At 36.4% G+C, this 15,391-nt stretch overlaps 1 protein-coding gene across 2 annotated transcripts in view; it reads left to right on the top strand.

Annotated features, from left to right (window-relative positions):
• The first annotated feature begins 340 nt into the window (after nt 1–340).
• Nucleotides 341–15,391, top strand: part of LOC133336771 (protein gustavus) — an 82,046-nt gene continuing 66,995 nt past the window's right edge. The window contains exon 1 of one of the 2 annotated variants that reach the window (XM_061545063.1): nt 341–418. In XM_061545063.1, the coding sequence (XP_061401047.1) occupies nt 399–418 (20 nt within the window). In that variant the 5' untranslated portion in view covers nt 341–398. Of the gene's footprint in view, nt 447–15,391 lie in introns of both variants that reach the window. The other variant, XM_061545067.1, reaches the window with a different exon arrangement.

Here is a 15,391-nt window from a genome sequence, read left to right as displayed (position 1 = left end):
ACTATCAAATGGAATTGACACTTTAACCCACTGGGTTAACTAAATCCGGAACAGTGTAAACATGCTATTACGTAAGTCGTGTTTTATATTTGTTTTTATATTGCATGTAAACAAATACCTAAACTTTACATGTACCATTGTTGAAAGTTTGCGAAATAAGTTTTTTGTTTTGTGTCAACATGATATAACATTTGTCTTCGCTTCCGTCACACTCGAAGTATTACCCAATGTTCAATTTGTTAGATTCACCCTGTTTTAGATGTATTGATTTGGCAACTGTGGATTCTTTGAAAAACAAGTTTTCAGTCGAATCCGTGTTGCACCAAGAAATACAATTTTTTAGTTAAATCGAAAGAGCGTTGTAAATATCCCGCATGTTAAAATAAAAAATTAAATAGATGGAACTCGATAGAAAAAGGTACCGAGATATTGTGAAATACAGAAATGTATGTATATTTTAATATTCGACTTGGTATAAAGCGCGATTTTGCAAATGTATTCCTTATCGTTAGGTGGTAGTAATGTATATATATGTATATAAACCTTGGCTTTGCACTAGTAGTTCTGTGAGGTCAAATTGCAAGTAAGGCACGTTGATATAAAGAAGTTGATCTTATTAAGAAGCAGCTTTAAAATAAATAGTTTAAATTAGATTTTTTGAAGTTTATAAAAGTTTTAAACTTTGTATATGCTTATTAAATTCAATGCAATGTAAGTAAATAAAACATACCTATAGCGTTTGTACGTTCATATCAAGTATTATTTTTGTGTAATGTGAACCTCACGAGATATTTTCTAAATAGTGTACATTCTTACATGGTAATTTTCATTCGACATGGGAATTACTGTGTAACTTATATAGATCTCATAAATCGAGTTTTGGACGTAGCTAAATTTTCATCTGTCCATAGAAAAATGCTATATATCGCGGACGTTGATAGGATGGGAATCTACCCATAGGTATTAAAGTTTTAAGTCGTTGCCGAAGACCGGCTACATATTAAAGAATTCAGTTAAGAAGTTGACTAAAACATAAAAGAAGATATTCTGCTCGTGTATCCCAATTTTCCACCTGTCCACAGGAGAAGGACTTTAATTCACGGCCGGTGGCCGGTATTCTGCTAACCCTTCTTTGCATGATTTTTTTTTTTTTTTTTGAAAAACCCCATGCAGATAGAATTTATCTTCAAAATGAGAGGAAACATGTATAACACCATTTTAGAAAATATTTATATAATAAATTTAATAAAAACAACATAATGCAAATTTCCCTCATCATTCAATGCTGGATCATAAGATAGTATAGAAAAAAATACTATAAGAAAAGTAGTTATCACTGAATTAGTCTTAAGTCTAGTTTAAGGCCCGGATCGTTTTGAAATTTGTACCATATGCAGTGCTTGGGGCCTTGTTTAAGATGTCATTTTACCTTGTGGATATCAGTATTTCCGGAGATATGAGCAAACAAAGTTCGACTCGAAGCCTTGTATTTTCTTTTAATTTTTTGGAATTCACTTAGTCAATATGGTTATGAATTTGATTAAAAATATGTATGATATGATTAAAGATATTGATTGGAAAATAATATTTTTGGCGCACAATGTTAAAAACAGAAACAATCAAAAATATCATAAAAGAGTAAACGCACACAGCGAATGAATATGTGAGCACAAAGTGTTGAGCATTTGTGGAAAAACAAAACACATGTCCAACAACTATTGCGTTCACATACTTTTGTTGCTGTTTTGAGCATTCGCGAATGCTCGTTTTCATTCATGAGCGAATGTCAAACGAAACGAACAATCGTTGTTGTGTGCTCTCACGCGTTTGTTATGTGTGTGCGAACATTCGTATGGCGAATTCTCGTTTGGTAAAGAATTTATCGTGATAACTAACTGCTTATAGCTATGCACATTTGAACAATTACAACGACCCGAATTTCGCCCTTTATACCTCACACAAAAACTAACGACATATCGGTTGTAAGGACCTGTTTTGAAAAATATTTGAATATTCCTATTAAAACTAAAGATAAAAATATTTTTCAAAAAATACCTATTTGAATATAGTGTTATGTTTTATTACTTAGTTCTTTAGTGTCTAATTTCAATTAACTATAAAGTATGTCAAGAATCTGTTTATACATTTATAATTCCTAAACATTTTTAAATGTAAATGCTCGAAATAGTCGGTGTTGCCGACAGATATATACCCTCAGCGTATGGTTTTATTATTCGTATAGTAGAATCTTGATAAAACGATTTATATATTTTCAGCCCTCATCGTTAAATCGAAAATGTCGTTATACCGAGTGACATATTTTTTCACTTAAAACTGTAGAAAAGATGTATATTTTAAATTATTATTTGCAAATATTAAAAATATAAATTTCAGAAGTTATTTCATTGAAAACAATAGTTTTTTTTTGATTTCACTATTATTTTGATCGCGCCATTTTACACATGCTTCGAAATGTGGTATGGCATCTGAATGATTTACTTTCGAGTATCTTATACCGGTTCTTTATTTTGGACAATCTCGTTATTTTGAGTAATATTTTTACCAGACTTTACAATAGTCGATATAGTCGACTGTGCATAATTAAATTGAGTGTGTAAAATGATTTTCTTTATATTTTTTCTCTTAAAGATATAATCTTTCTTGCAGACATATTAATGTTAACTGAACTACGATCAAATGACAAGCAAATTAAACCACCAAAACAAAAAGGTTGGTATTATCACGTTTTTTTTGTGTTCATCGCCGAACAAAGAATGCAATGAAACATTTGTTTCCTTTTAGTGTGAGATTGTTATACAGAGTACAACCTTTTTGTAGGATTGGAAAAATATTACGATTTGCAAAATTTGGATCAAATTAGACATTCCAGTATCTTGATATTGATATTGAATTAACACATTTTCAAAATGATGACCCCTTTGGGGGGGAGGTACCAGAAGGAGAGGACCAACGTGGCCCGCCAGCTTGATCTATGTAAGGTAAAAACATTACGATGTGCCGAGTTTCGATAAAATTGGATATTCCGTTCGTTCCATATGAGATTTACAAGTTTTCAAAATGTTGATTCTTTGTGGGGGAGGTACTAGAAGGAATGGACCAATAAATTAAAATATTGGGTTTTGCAAAGTTTAATTCAAATGATTTTGTATGATTTTGTAAAAGTTCGTGGTTAACCCTGAACTTTTACTTTATAAATTAATTTATATTGGCTTTAGTATAGTATATAAAAAGATGATATCCAAATCTTACTTTCAAAAAAGGACACATCTGGTTTTGTTTGATGGATGTCTTTTAAAATCGATTAATTTTCATGATTTAAATAGCTTATTTCAATGATGCAGCTTAAATTGTATGGACTTGAATTATAACAAATGTAAACATATGTGTTTTTCTAGAAATTCTTCTTTGATAAGACAATACTATAGTAATGGTTCGGTTTTATCAACTGTGATCTTGTTATTTTAATGGATCCATAAATAAAATTTAACAATCATGTTATATCTATGGTAAATAAAGCCTATAGTGTTTTAGGATTTATAAAACGGTGGGCCAAAGAATTCTCGGATCCATATATAACGAATCACAACTATTTACGTATCTTGTTAGACCTATATTAGAATACGGTTCTGTTGTATGGGATCCCCAATATGCAATGTATTCTGATAAAATCGATGCCGTGCAGAACCGTTTTTTATTTTTTGCACTGAGAGTTTACAAAACTACTGTGTTGCCATCTTTTATCAGCAGGTTAAAATTAATGCGATTACCTTCTTTATAAAGTAGAAATTTGGATATTCCGTTCGTTTTATACTAGGTACTAGAGGTAATGGACCGATAAGTCCCACTTTCTAACAATATACAAGTATGGTTAAAATATTAGGTTATGGAAAGTTTGGTTTGAGTTGAACACTCTGTTGAAATTTTAATGAAGAATTAAATTTAGTTTTTTAAGCTTATCTTCACTCCCGTAGAGGAGGTCAATCCCGTGTATTTTTGTCGCTTAAACCAGTCTCCTTATCTTTTTGTAAATATATGGTTGTTGGATGAGCGCGTTGTCGGTGTTTGAGGAAGAGAGGAGAATGAGAAGCAGTTCAGTGGCTGCTTTACCGTGAGCAGATTTATATGCACCATGCATAGCGCCTGCTGCTGCCTGTTTCTTGTTTTACTGGCGGGAGGCGGAATTGTCGCGAACTTTGCGACAATACCCCGTTCCTTTCAAATGTGGTGAGGATTCTCCACTTCCTTGTCTGAAGTCCATCGTTCTGCTTTTCCACCAACCCGTAACCATCTGGTTTGGTATCTCGTGGACCGCAACGTCTATCAGCTTACAAAAGAGGGTCACAGCTGTTAACTGTCTTCTTAGGGAAGTCCGCAGACTCGGTTTTTGGGTTTTCTGCTTGGAGACGGTGGATTTGGCCCTTACCACTCTTGTCAGGATTCTCTATCCACAATACCAACGCGTACGAAGCAGTATTTCGTGAATCAAACGACTGCGTAGGTCCCTTAGCAGCAGGTTGTTGCTCATCCGAAGACCTCATTCTCTTTGCCTTATCCACAATTAACTGCCCAATATTCATAACCTTGGATTTCGGTTTCGACATTTCGGCAGTGGGCGGATTTACAGAAGGATGTTGTGTCTTATAAGCTTTTCTTTTTACCTTCTTTTTACGGGCTCACCTTCCTCTACCTACAGTTGCAGTGGATGATGGTGTCAGGGATTTCTCAGCGCTCCCTTGGGAGTGCTGAGGGCTCGAAGTTGTACTCGGCCCACTCACAGTCTTCTCCTCTTTTGGAGGAGCTACCGTGGTGGACTTCGCACGTGGTGTTGGAATTCTATAGAATTCCAATATCATGGAATATATCATCTTCCAGATGAATTTGAGGTTCCTCTAAAGGAGTTCCTTCTACCTTATTCGTTATCAAGTTCGCGGTTCTGATATTTCATCCATCTTCACGATGGGAAGCTCATTCGGCTCCATAGAAGAAATATTTAGTGAGGATTTGAGGTCGGCCATGGCATAGCCTCTTACCATGGTAAGGACTCGGCAACTAGCCTGAAAAACTTCTTGAGGAGCCCATGTATCAAAAAGGCTCCGTTCTAATACAGTCGGGACCCTGAAATTTGAGGGGCACAGGTTGTCTAACACTTACGTTAGAGAGGTCACTTGGGAAGGAGGACCTACGATTTTCCAAGGTTAGGTTAGGTTAGGGATGTACGGCTGTTATAACAACCGTCCACTCGGAAACTATGTCCATTGTGATCATCCTTTATGTATAGGTATACCTATAAAGAGAAGAAAAAATATAGTGGAAGAGTAGAGAGAGAAATAGTGAGAAAAAGGGAGCGGAAGAGACATTATTTTAGCCAAGTCAATTTTTTGACAAAGCCTAGAATTTGGTTAGGGTCTATTTTGGAGAAGAAGACTAGATTATCAATTTCATAACATCCAAACTTTTTATGTCTTCTGCTGATCAGCGATGGACATTTGCAGAGGATGTGCTCAATTGTTTCCACTTCTTCTTCGTCCTCACATAGACGACAGTAATCCTCTCCACTGGAGTCCCACTTAGAAGTGAGAGATCTAACTTTGCAGTGACCAGTAATGATCCCCACAACGATTTTGATCTCCCTCTTGCTGTGATCCAGCAGCGAAGACGTTCTTTTACGAGAGAATTCTGGCCAGATAGATTTAGAGATTCTGCAAGCAGGTTCCCTCAGCCATCTGTTGCCGACTACCTCGCAATGGAACTCGCGGATTCTGCCAATGAAATAGCTAATAGGGGGTTTCACAGATCTCTCAATCAGAAGACTGGACGACTGTGACCCCCCACGAGCAAGCTCGTCGGCTATCTCATTCCCTTCAATATCATTATGTCCTGGAACCCAGCATAGCCCAACTATTTGTCGTATATCATTCAGAGCGGTCTTACAATCATGAACTGCTTTCGAGTTTATAGTATGCGACTTCACCGCTTTCAGGGCCGCCTGACTATCTACGTAAATAGTCACCGGTCCCGTAATGTCGGTATTAAGTGCTTTTACTATCTCGGCCGCTTTCGTGATTGCAAGAATCTCTGCTTGAAAAACGCTACAATCATTGTTGAGTTTATATGAGTTCTGTATACCTAATTCCCTGCAGTAGACGCCTGCGCCTTCCTCCATCTTGGACCCGTCTGTAAAGATTGACAGACCTGGCAGAGGTAGGGAGCCACTAGTCCAGGATTCCCTACTAGGAAATTCAACTTTGATGTCATTAAAGTCCCTATGGGGGGAATATAATCACTGATATGACTATCCACCCTAAAAAGGTCATAACCTGGCGTTATGTTTAGGATGCCGGCATGACAATAGTTCAGCGATTTCAAGGCATCTGTTTCCCGGAGTCTCAGGGCACACCTGGCTGCCTGGAATTTGATCAGAATATCCAAAGGTTGGAGATTCAAGATTGCATTCAAGGCTGCCTGTGGTGTGCTTCTTAATGCTCCGGTGATCAGAATTGAAGCCGATCGCTGTACTAGGCTCAGTTTTGTCAGCAGCTTATTTTTATTCACCCCCTGCCACCAGACAAGACATCCATAAGTAAGTATGGGTAAGACAATCGTCGTATACAGCCAGTGTATAATTTTCCAAACTTTCTTCTAAAATTGGATGAAGTTTTAAAGTGTCTATGTTCGATTAAATATTTTTGTTCTCCAGGACCTTATGGAGTACCGGCCTCTTACTGCTATATTTAATCTCTCGCTGTATTCTGGGTACTTTCTCATGTCCTGGAGATCTAGTTTTATTACACCCTTACATAAATCCGACAGCAGAAATGTCGTTGAAAATTATAGGGGTATCGCAAAATAAAGTGCCATCCCAAAACTTTTTGAACTCTTAGTATCACATAGGATAATTCATTTGGTTTCGCCAATAATTTCACCTTACCAACATGGTTTCATCAAAGGCAGGTCTACTTTGATTAATCTAATGGAATTAACATGTCATGCACACCATGGATTTTCCAGAAAGCAACAAACAGATGTAATTTGCACTGATTTTAGTAAAGCATTTGACACGAACTTGTATTATTTAAATTGGATACTATGGGTTTCCAATGCTTCAAAATTCAAAATGATCTGCACTCTCTTCAGAATTGGTGCAACATTAACGGCATGTCACTTAATCTTGAGAAATGTAAAAAATGGGCCTATTTAGATCTCGGTCAATTTCTGGTTTTATTATTCGTATAGTAGAATCTCGATAAAACGATTTATATATTTTCAGCCCTCATCGTTAAATCGAAAATGTCGTTATACCGAGTGACATATTTTTTCACTTAAAACTGTAGAAAAGATGTATATTTTAAATTATTATTTGCAAATATTAAAAATATAAATTTCAGAAGTTATTTCATTGAAAACAATAGTTTTTACGAAGATTTAAAATAATAATTTAATTGTTTATGATTTGGCATATAGCTTCTTCTTGAAGTTTTATAAAACGATTGATTTCACTATTATTTTGATCGCGCCATTTTACACATGCTTCGAAATATGGTATGGCATCTGAATGATTTACTTTCGAGTATTTTATACCGGTTCTTTATTTTGGACAATCTCGTTATTTTGAGTAATATTTTTACCAGACTTTACAATAGTCGATATAGTCGACTGTGCATAATTAAATTGAGTGTAAAATTTTACACATACACCATTACGATGATTTTCTTTATATTTTTCTCTTAAAGATATACTCTTTCTTGCAGACATATTAATGTTAACTGAACTACGATCAAATGACAAGCAAATTAAACCACCAAAACCAAACGGTTGGTATTATCACGGGTTTTTTTGTGTTTATCGCCGAACAAAGAATGCAATGAAACATTTGTTTCCTTTTAGTGTGAGATTGTTATATAGAGTACAACCTTTTTGTAGGATTGGAAAAATATTATGATTTGCAAAATTTGTATCAAATTAGACATTCCAGTATCTTGATATTGATATTGAATTAACACATTTTCAAAATGATGACCCCTTTGTGGGGGAGGTACCAGAAGGAGAGGACCAACGTGGCCCGCCAGCTTGATCTATGTAAGGTAAAAACATTACGATGTGCCGAGTTTCGATAAAATTGGATACTCGGTTCGTTCCATATGAGATTTACAAGTTTTCAAAATGTTGATTCTTTGTGGGGGAGGTACTCGAAGGAATGGACCAATTAATTAAAATGTTGGGCTTTGCAAAGTTTAATTCAAATGATTTTGTATGATTTTGTAAAAGTTCGTGGTTAACCCTGAACTTTTACTTTATAAATTAATTTATATTGGCTTTAGTATAGTATATAAATTGGATATCATCTTACTTTTAAAATAGGACACATCTGGTTTTTTTTGATGGATGTCTTTTAAAATCGATTAATTTTCATGATTTAAATAGCTTATTTCAATGGTGCAGCTTAAATTGTATGGACTTGAATTTTAACAAATGTAAACATATGTGTTTTTCTAGAAATTCTTCTTTGATAAGACAATACTATATTAATGGTTCGGTTTTATCAACTGTGATCTTGTTATTTTAATGGATCCATAAATAAAATTTAACAATCATGTTATATCTATGGTAAATAAAGCCTATAGTGTTTTAGGATTTATAAAACGGTGGGCCAAAGAATTCTCGGATCCATATATAACGAATCACAACTATTTACGTATCTTGTTAGACCTATATTAGAATACGGTTCTGTTGTATGGGATCCCCAATATGCAATGTATTCTGGTAAAATCGATGCCGTGCAGAACCATTTTTTATTTTTTGCACTGAGAGTTTACAAAACTACTGTGTTGCCATCTTTTATCAGCAGGTTAAAATTAATTCGATTACCTTCTTTATAAAGTAGAAATTTGGATATTCCGTTCGTTTTATACTAGGTACTAGAGGTAATGGACCGATAAGTCCCACCTTCTAACAATATTAGGTTATGGAAAGTTTGGTTTGAGTTGAACACTCTGCTGAAATTTGAATGAAGAATTAAATTTAGTTTTTTAAGCTTATCTTCACTCCCGTAGAGGCGGTCAAACCCGTGTATTTTTGTCGCTTAAACCAGTCTCCTTATCTTTTTGTAAATATATGGTTGCTGGATGAGCGCGTTGTCGGTGTTTGAGGAAGAGAGGAGAGTGAGAAGCAGTTCAGTGACTGCTTTACAGTGATGCAGATTTATATGCTCCATGCATAGCGCCTGCTGCTGCCTGTTTCCTGTTTTACTGGCGGGAGGCGGAATTGGAGTTTCCCTATCCCATCAAAAAATTCACCCTTGTTCCTTCTTAGGAACCGTTCACCAGCAGAATCGGTTGCGAACTTTGCGACAATACCCCGTTCCTTTCAAATGTGGTGAGGATTCTCCACTTCCTTGTCTGAAGTCCATCGTTCTGCTTTTCCACCAACCCGTAACCATCTGGTTTGGTATCTCGTGGACCGCAACGGCTGTCAGCTTACAAAAGAGGGTCACAGCTGTTAACTGTCTTCTTAGGGAAGTCCGCAGACTCGTTAGTGCTGCAGTTAACTTTGATCCCTTTGTACAAGGTGATTTCGCCAAAGCGTAGGTTCCGTCGATCAACTTCATCGGTCAGGAAGAGGTCTTTTAGATCCGTCGCTTGATCCATGATTGCTACTCGCAGATCTTCGAGACGGTGGATTGGCCCTTACCACTCTTGTCAGGATTCTCTATCCACAATACCAACGCGTACGAAGCAGTATTTCGTGAATCAAACGACTGCGTAGGTCCCTTAGCAGCAGGTTGTTGCTCATCCGAAGACCTCATTCTCTTTGGCTTATCCACAATTAACTGCCCAATATTCATAACCTTGGATTTCGGTTTCGACATTTCGGCAGTGGGCGGATTTACAGAAGGATGTTGTGTCTTATAAGCTTTTCTTTTTACCTTCTTTTTACGGGCTCACCTTCCTCTACCTTCAGTTGCAGTGGATGATGGTGTCAGGGATTTCTCAGCGCTCCCTTGGGAGTGCTGAGGGCTCGAAGTGGTACTCGGCCCACTCACAGTCTTCTCTTCTCTTTGGAGGAGCTACCGTGGTGGACTTCGCACGTGGTGTTGGAATTCTATAGAATTCCAATATCATGGAATATATCATCTTCCAGATGAATTTGAGGTTCCTCTAAAGGAGTTCCTTCTACCTTATTCGTTATCAAGTTCGCGGTTCTGATATTTCATCCATCTTCACGATGGGAAGCTCATTCGGCTCCATAGAAGAAATATTGAGTGAGGATTTGAGGTCGGCCATGGCATAGCCTCTTACCATGGTAAGGACTCGGCAACTAGCCTGAAAAACTTCTTGAGGAGCCCATGTATCAAAAAGGCTCCGTTCTAATACAGTTGGGACCCTGAAATTTGAGGGGCACAGGTTGTCTAACACACTAACGTTAGAGAGGTCACTTGGGAAGGAGGACCTGAGATTTTCCAAACTTTCTTCTAAAATTGGATGAAGTTTTAAAGGGTCTATGTTCGATTAAATATTTTTGTTCTCCAGGACCTTATGGAGTACCGGCGAACATATTGAGAACCTGTGCTTATGAACTATATAAGCTCTTACTGCTATTTTTAATCTTTCGCTCTCTTCAGGATACTTTCTCATGTCCTGGTGATCTATTTTTTTTACTCCCTTACATAAATCCGACAGCAGAAATGTGGTTGAAAATTATAGGGGTATCGCAAAATAAAGTGCCATCCCAAAACTTTTTGAACTCTTAGTATCACGTAGGATTATTCATTTGGTTTCGCCAATAATTTCACCTTACCAACATGGTTTCATCAAAGGCAGGTCTTCTTTGATTAATCTAATGGAATTAACATGTCATGCACACCATGGATTTTCCAGAAAGCAACAAACAGATGTAATTTACACTGATTTTAGTAAAGCATTTGACACGATCTTTTATTATTTAAATTGGATACTATGGGTTTCCAATGCTTCAAAATTCAAAATGATCTGCACTCTCTTCAGAATTGGTGCAACATTAACGGCATGTCACTTAATCTTGAGAAATGCAAGCAATTGAGCCTATTTAGATCTCGGTCAATTTCTGATTTTACAACATAGAAAATTACAATTTTGAAAATGTCGCTTCCTTTGTTGATCTTGATGTCATCTTAGATGAGAAATTGCGATTTAACTTAAATTTTGAATCTTGGGTTAATAAAGCGAAATCTTTACTAGGATTCATAAAACGATGTTCCAAGGAGTTTGACGACCCTTATGTGACAAAACGTTGTTTTGTTAGTCTTCTTCGCCCTACATTAGAATATGGGTGTATTTAATGGAGCACGTTTTACAACTGTTATTCCAAAAAACTTGAATATGTCCAAATTCAATTTCTATTATTTGCTCTTTGGTGCTTAGAGCTGTATTTTTAATAAGACTTTTACTTGGCCAAATTGACTCAAAATTTATAATTGGTGAAATAAAATGTATTATTATTATTAAATCTTTATTTTGTAATGAAAATAAATTATTACAATATGCTTCGAATATTAAATTTGTAAATTAACATTTAAATTATTAGAACTTAAAAGTAAATAATATCTAATTAGGAAAAAATACACTTATGACACTTCACAAGGGAAGAACTACTCCTATTTAATGTGCCTTCACGTTTTACTCGTCGTTATATACCGCTAAATCTTCCTTTAGTGAGATCTAATTTTCAGCTAAGTAATCCGCTTAGATCACTATGTGATATATATATATATATATATTGTACAATCGTATTTCCATGTCTCATCCTATACATATTAAAAATGCTATTCTACATATAGAGCTATAGATGACAAGTAGTTGCCAGAAGTTTTTCCTTCGTGTAGTTAGTTTGTCTCTGTCCTTCCTGAATTTAGTTTAAGTAATTTAATTTATTAACCGGCTGATGTTTTACTGTAGCCGGCGTTTCTCTTCCTTACTAACCCTCCATAATCCGAATTATGGGATGTACGCTCTCCCTACATTATGGGCAGGTGGCCCCCTCGGTGGGCAGGGGCGGGTAAGAGTGGCGTTGGGAACGATCGAAAAAATGACCTTGAAATTGGATATTTGAGGGCGTCATTCTCGCCTCCATTCTCGATCCTCAGTCCTGGGATCATAGGTTATTTATGACAACCAGAAAATATTTAGCTTGATTAACTTAAATCGGTAACTTGAATGATGTGCTACGGAATTTCAATGTCAATATCAACATTTGGTATACATTTTATAATATAGCTGTTCAATATAATATATTCATATATATATATATATATATATATATATATATCCTAACACCAACACATACACACACATAGCCCAATAACCCACACACCATCATAACCAAAAATACCCATATCCCATCATCGTTTCCACGACAGAGGGGTCTACGACCCAAGTCTTACTCGGCCAACGTTTGTCACCTCAGCCCGTTGTGTAAAAGCAATAGGGCTGCTACAACAACAAATATCCCATCATCACACAAATACCGCACACTTTCCACACACTAATGAACCCATTAGAGCAAATTATAAATACCTCTACCAGGGACAAACACATGATTCCAGCCGAACTGTTACAGCAACAACCCATTTTATTTTTGGTTGTAACTTAAATAAATATCAAATATTTAGAAAATATCGTACTGGTAAAAAAGATGGCGGCGTCCTTATTGCAGTTGATGCCAAATTTTCCACTAATTTAATTGAATTAAGGGAACCCCACCCCCATTCTCAATTTTAATTTTTCAAGATTTTCAATGGGCTGGTAAATCAATACCAATGCTTGTTAAAGAAAAGAAAAATAATTTACAAAAAAATTTTGTAATTGTTTTGTTGTTTTTTGTAATTAAAAAGAAGTCTTATTTTTGATGACGGGCATGATAACTCCTCACTGGAACATCGGAATCCGAAAATTACAACGGTGTTAGAAAGAGTACATGTCTGGCTCTCGTATGAACTAGGATTATTGACTTCGCTCTAAAATTAACAAAATTGAAAAAATATTTTTTGAAAATCGCCGATTTATGACCAAAAACCTAGAAAAAATATTTTTGGAAAATCGCCGATTTTTGACCAAAAACCTAGTTAAAAAATAAGGAAGATCTTCACCGATTGATGCTGACATTTTGTAGAGACATTCTTTATTTAGTGTAGATTCGAATTATATCAACAAAAATTCAATGGTGCAGCTTAAATTGTATGGACTTGAATTTTAACAAATGTAAACATATGTGTTTTTCTAGAAATTCTTCTTTGATAAGACAATACTATTAATGGTTCGGTTTTATCAACTGTGATCTTGTTATTTTAATGGATCCATAAATAAAATTTAACAATCATGTTATATCTATGGTAAATAAAGCCTATAGTGTTTTAGGATTTATAAAACGGTGGGCCAAAGAATTCTCGGATCCATATATAACGAATCACAACTATTTACGTATCTTGTTAGACCTATATTAGAATACGGTTCTGTTGTATGGGATCCCCAATATGCAATGTATTCTGATAAAATTGATGCCGTGCTGAACCATTTTTTATTTTTTGCACTGAGAGTTTACAAAACTACTGTGTTGCCATCTTTTATCAGCAGGTTAAAATTAATTCGATTACCTTTATAAAGTAGAAATTTGGATATTCCGTTCGTTTTATACTAGGTACTAGAGGTAATGGACCGATAAGTCCCACCTTCTAACAATATACAAGTATGGTTAAACTATTAGGTTATGGAAAGTTTGGTTTGAGTTGAACACTCTGTTGAAATTTGAATGAAGAACTAAATTTAGTTTTTTAAGCTTATCTTCACTCCCGTAGAGGAGGTCAAACCCGTGTATTTTTGTCGCTTAAACCAGTCTCCTTATCTTTTTGTAAATATATGGTTGCTGGATGAGCGCGTTGTCGGTGTTTGAGGAAGAGACTGTCTTCTTAGGGAAGTCCGCAGACTCGTTAGTGCTGCAGTTAACTTTGATCCCTTTGTACAAGGTGATTTCGCCAAAGCGTGGGTTCCGTCGATCAACTTCATCGGTCAGGAAGAGGTCTTTCAGATAGCCGTCGACCAGCAACTATTTATCATCATTGTAATCCCGTCGCTTGATCCATGATTGCTACTCGCAGATCTTTCGGTACCTCTGGTAGAGCAGCAGCACGGTTTTTGGGTTTTCTGCTTGGAGACGGTGAATTTGGCCCTTACCACTCTTGTCAGGATTCTCTATCCACAATACCAACGCGTACGAAGCAGTATTTCGTGAATCAAACGACTGCGTAGGTCCCTTAGCAGCAGGTTGTTGCTCATCCGAAGACCTCATTCTCTTTGGCTTATCCACAATTAACTGCCCAATATTCATAACCTTGGATTTCGGTTTCGACATTTCGGCAGTGGGCGGATTTACAGAAGGATGTTGTGTCTTATAAGCTTTTCTTTTTACCTTCTTTTTACGGGCTCACCTTCTTCTACCTTCAGTTGCAGTGGATGATGGTGTCAGGGATTTCTCAGCGCTCCCTTGGGAGTGCTGAGGGCTCGAAGTGGTACGCGGCCCACTCACAGTCTTCCCTTCTCTTTGGAGGAGCTACCGTGGTGGACTTCGCACGTGGTGTTGGAATTCTATAGAATTCCAATATCATGGAATATATCATCTTCCAGATGAATTTGAGGTTCCTCTAAAGGAGTTCCTTCTACCTTATTCGTTATCGAGTTCGCGGTTCTGATATTTCATCCATCTTCACGATGGGAAGCTCATTCGGATCCATAGAAGAAATATTTAGTGAGGATTTGAGGTCGGCCATGACATAGCCTCTTACCATGGTAAGGACTCGGCAACTAGCCTGAAAAACTTCTTGAGGAGTCCATGTATCAAAAAGGCTCCGTTCGAATACAGTCGGGACCCTGAAATTTGAGGGGCACAGGTTGTCTAACACACAGGAGGACCTGAGATTTTCCAAACTTTCTTCTAAAATTGGATGAAGTTTTAAAGTTTCTATGTTCGATTAAATATATTTGTTCTCCAGGACCTTATGGAGTACCGGCGAACATATTGAGAATCTGTGCTTATGAACTATATAAGCTCTTACTGCTATTTTTAATCTTTCGCTCTCTTCAGGATACTTTCTCATGTCCTGGTGATCTATTTTTTTTACTCTCTTACATAAATCCGACAGCAGAAATGTCGTTAAAAATTATAGGGGTATCGCAAAATAAAGTGCCATCCCAAAACTTTTTGAACTCTTAGTATCACGTAGGATTATTCATTTGGTTTCGCCAATAATTTCACCTTACCAACATGGTTTCATCAAAGGCAGGTCTACTTTGATTAATCTAATGGAATTAACATGTCATGCACACCATGGATTTTCCAGAAAGCA

The sequence above is a fragment of the Musca vetustissima genome, unplaced genomic scaffold, assembly GCF_032173495.1.
Source record: "Musca vetustissima isolate MV318-11 ecotype Yass unplaced genomic scaffold, APGP_CSIRO_Mvet_v1 utg5359, whole genome shotgun sequence".
Lineage (NCBI taxonomy): Eukaryota > Metazoa > Arthropoda > Insecta > Diptera > Muscidae > Musca > Musca vetustissima.
Note: the sequence above shows the minus strand (reverse complement) of the source record. Positions and strands in the feature narration are given on the sequence as shown.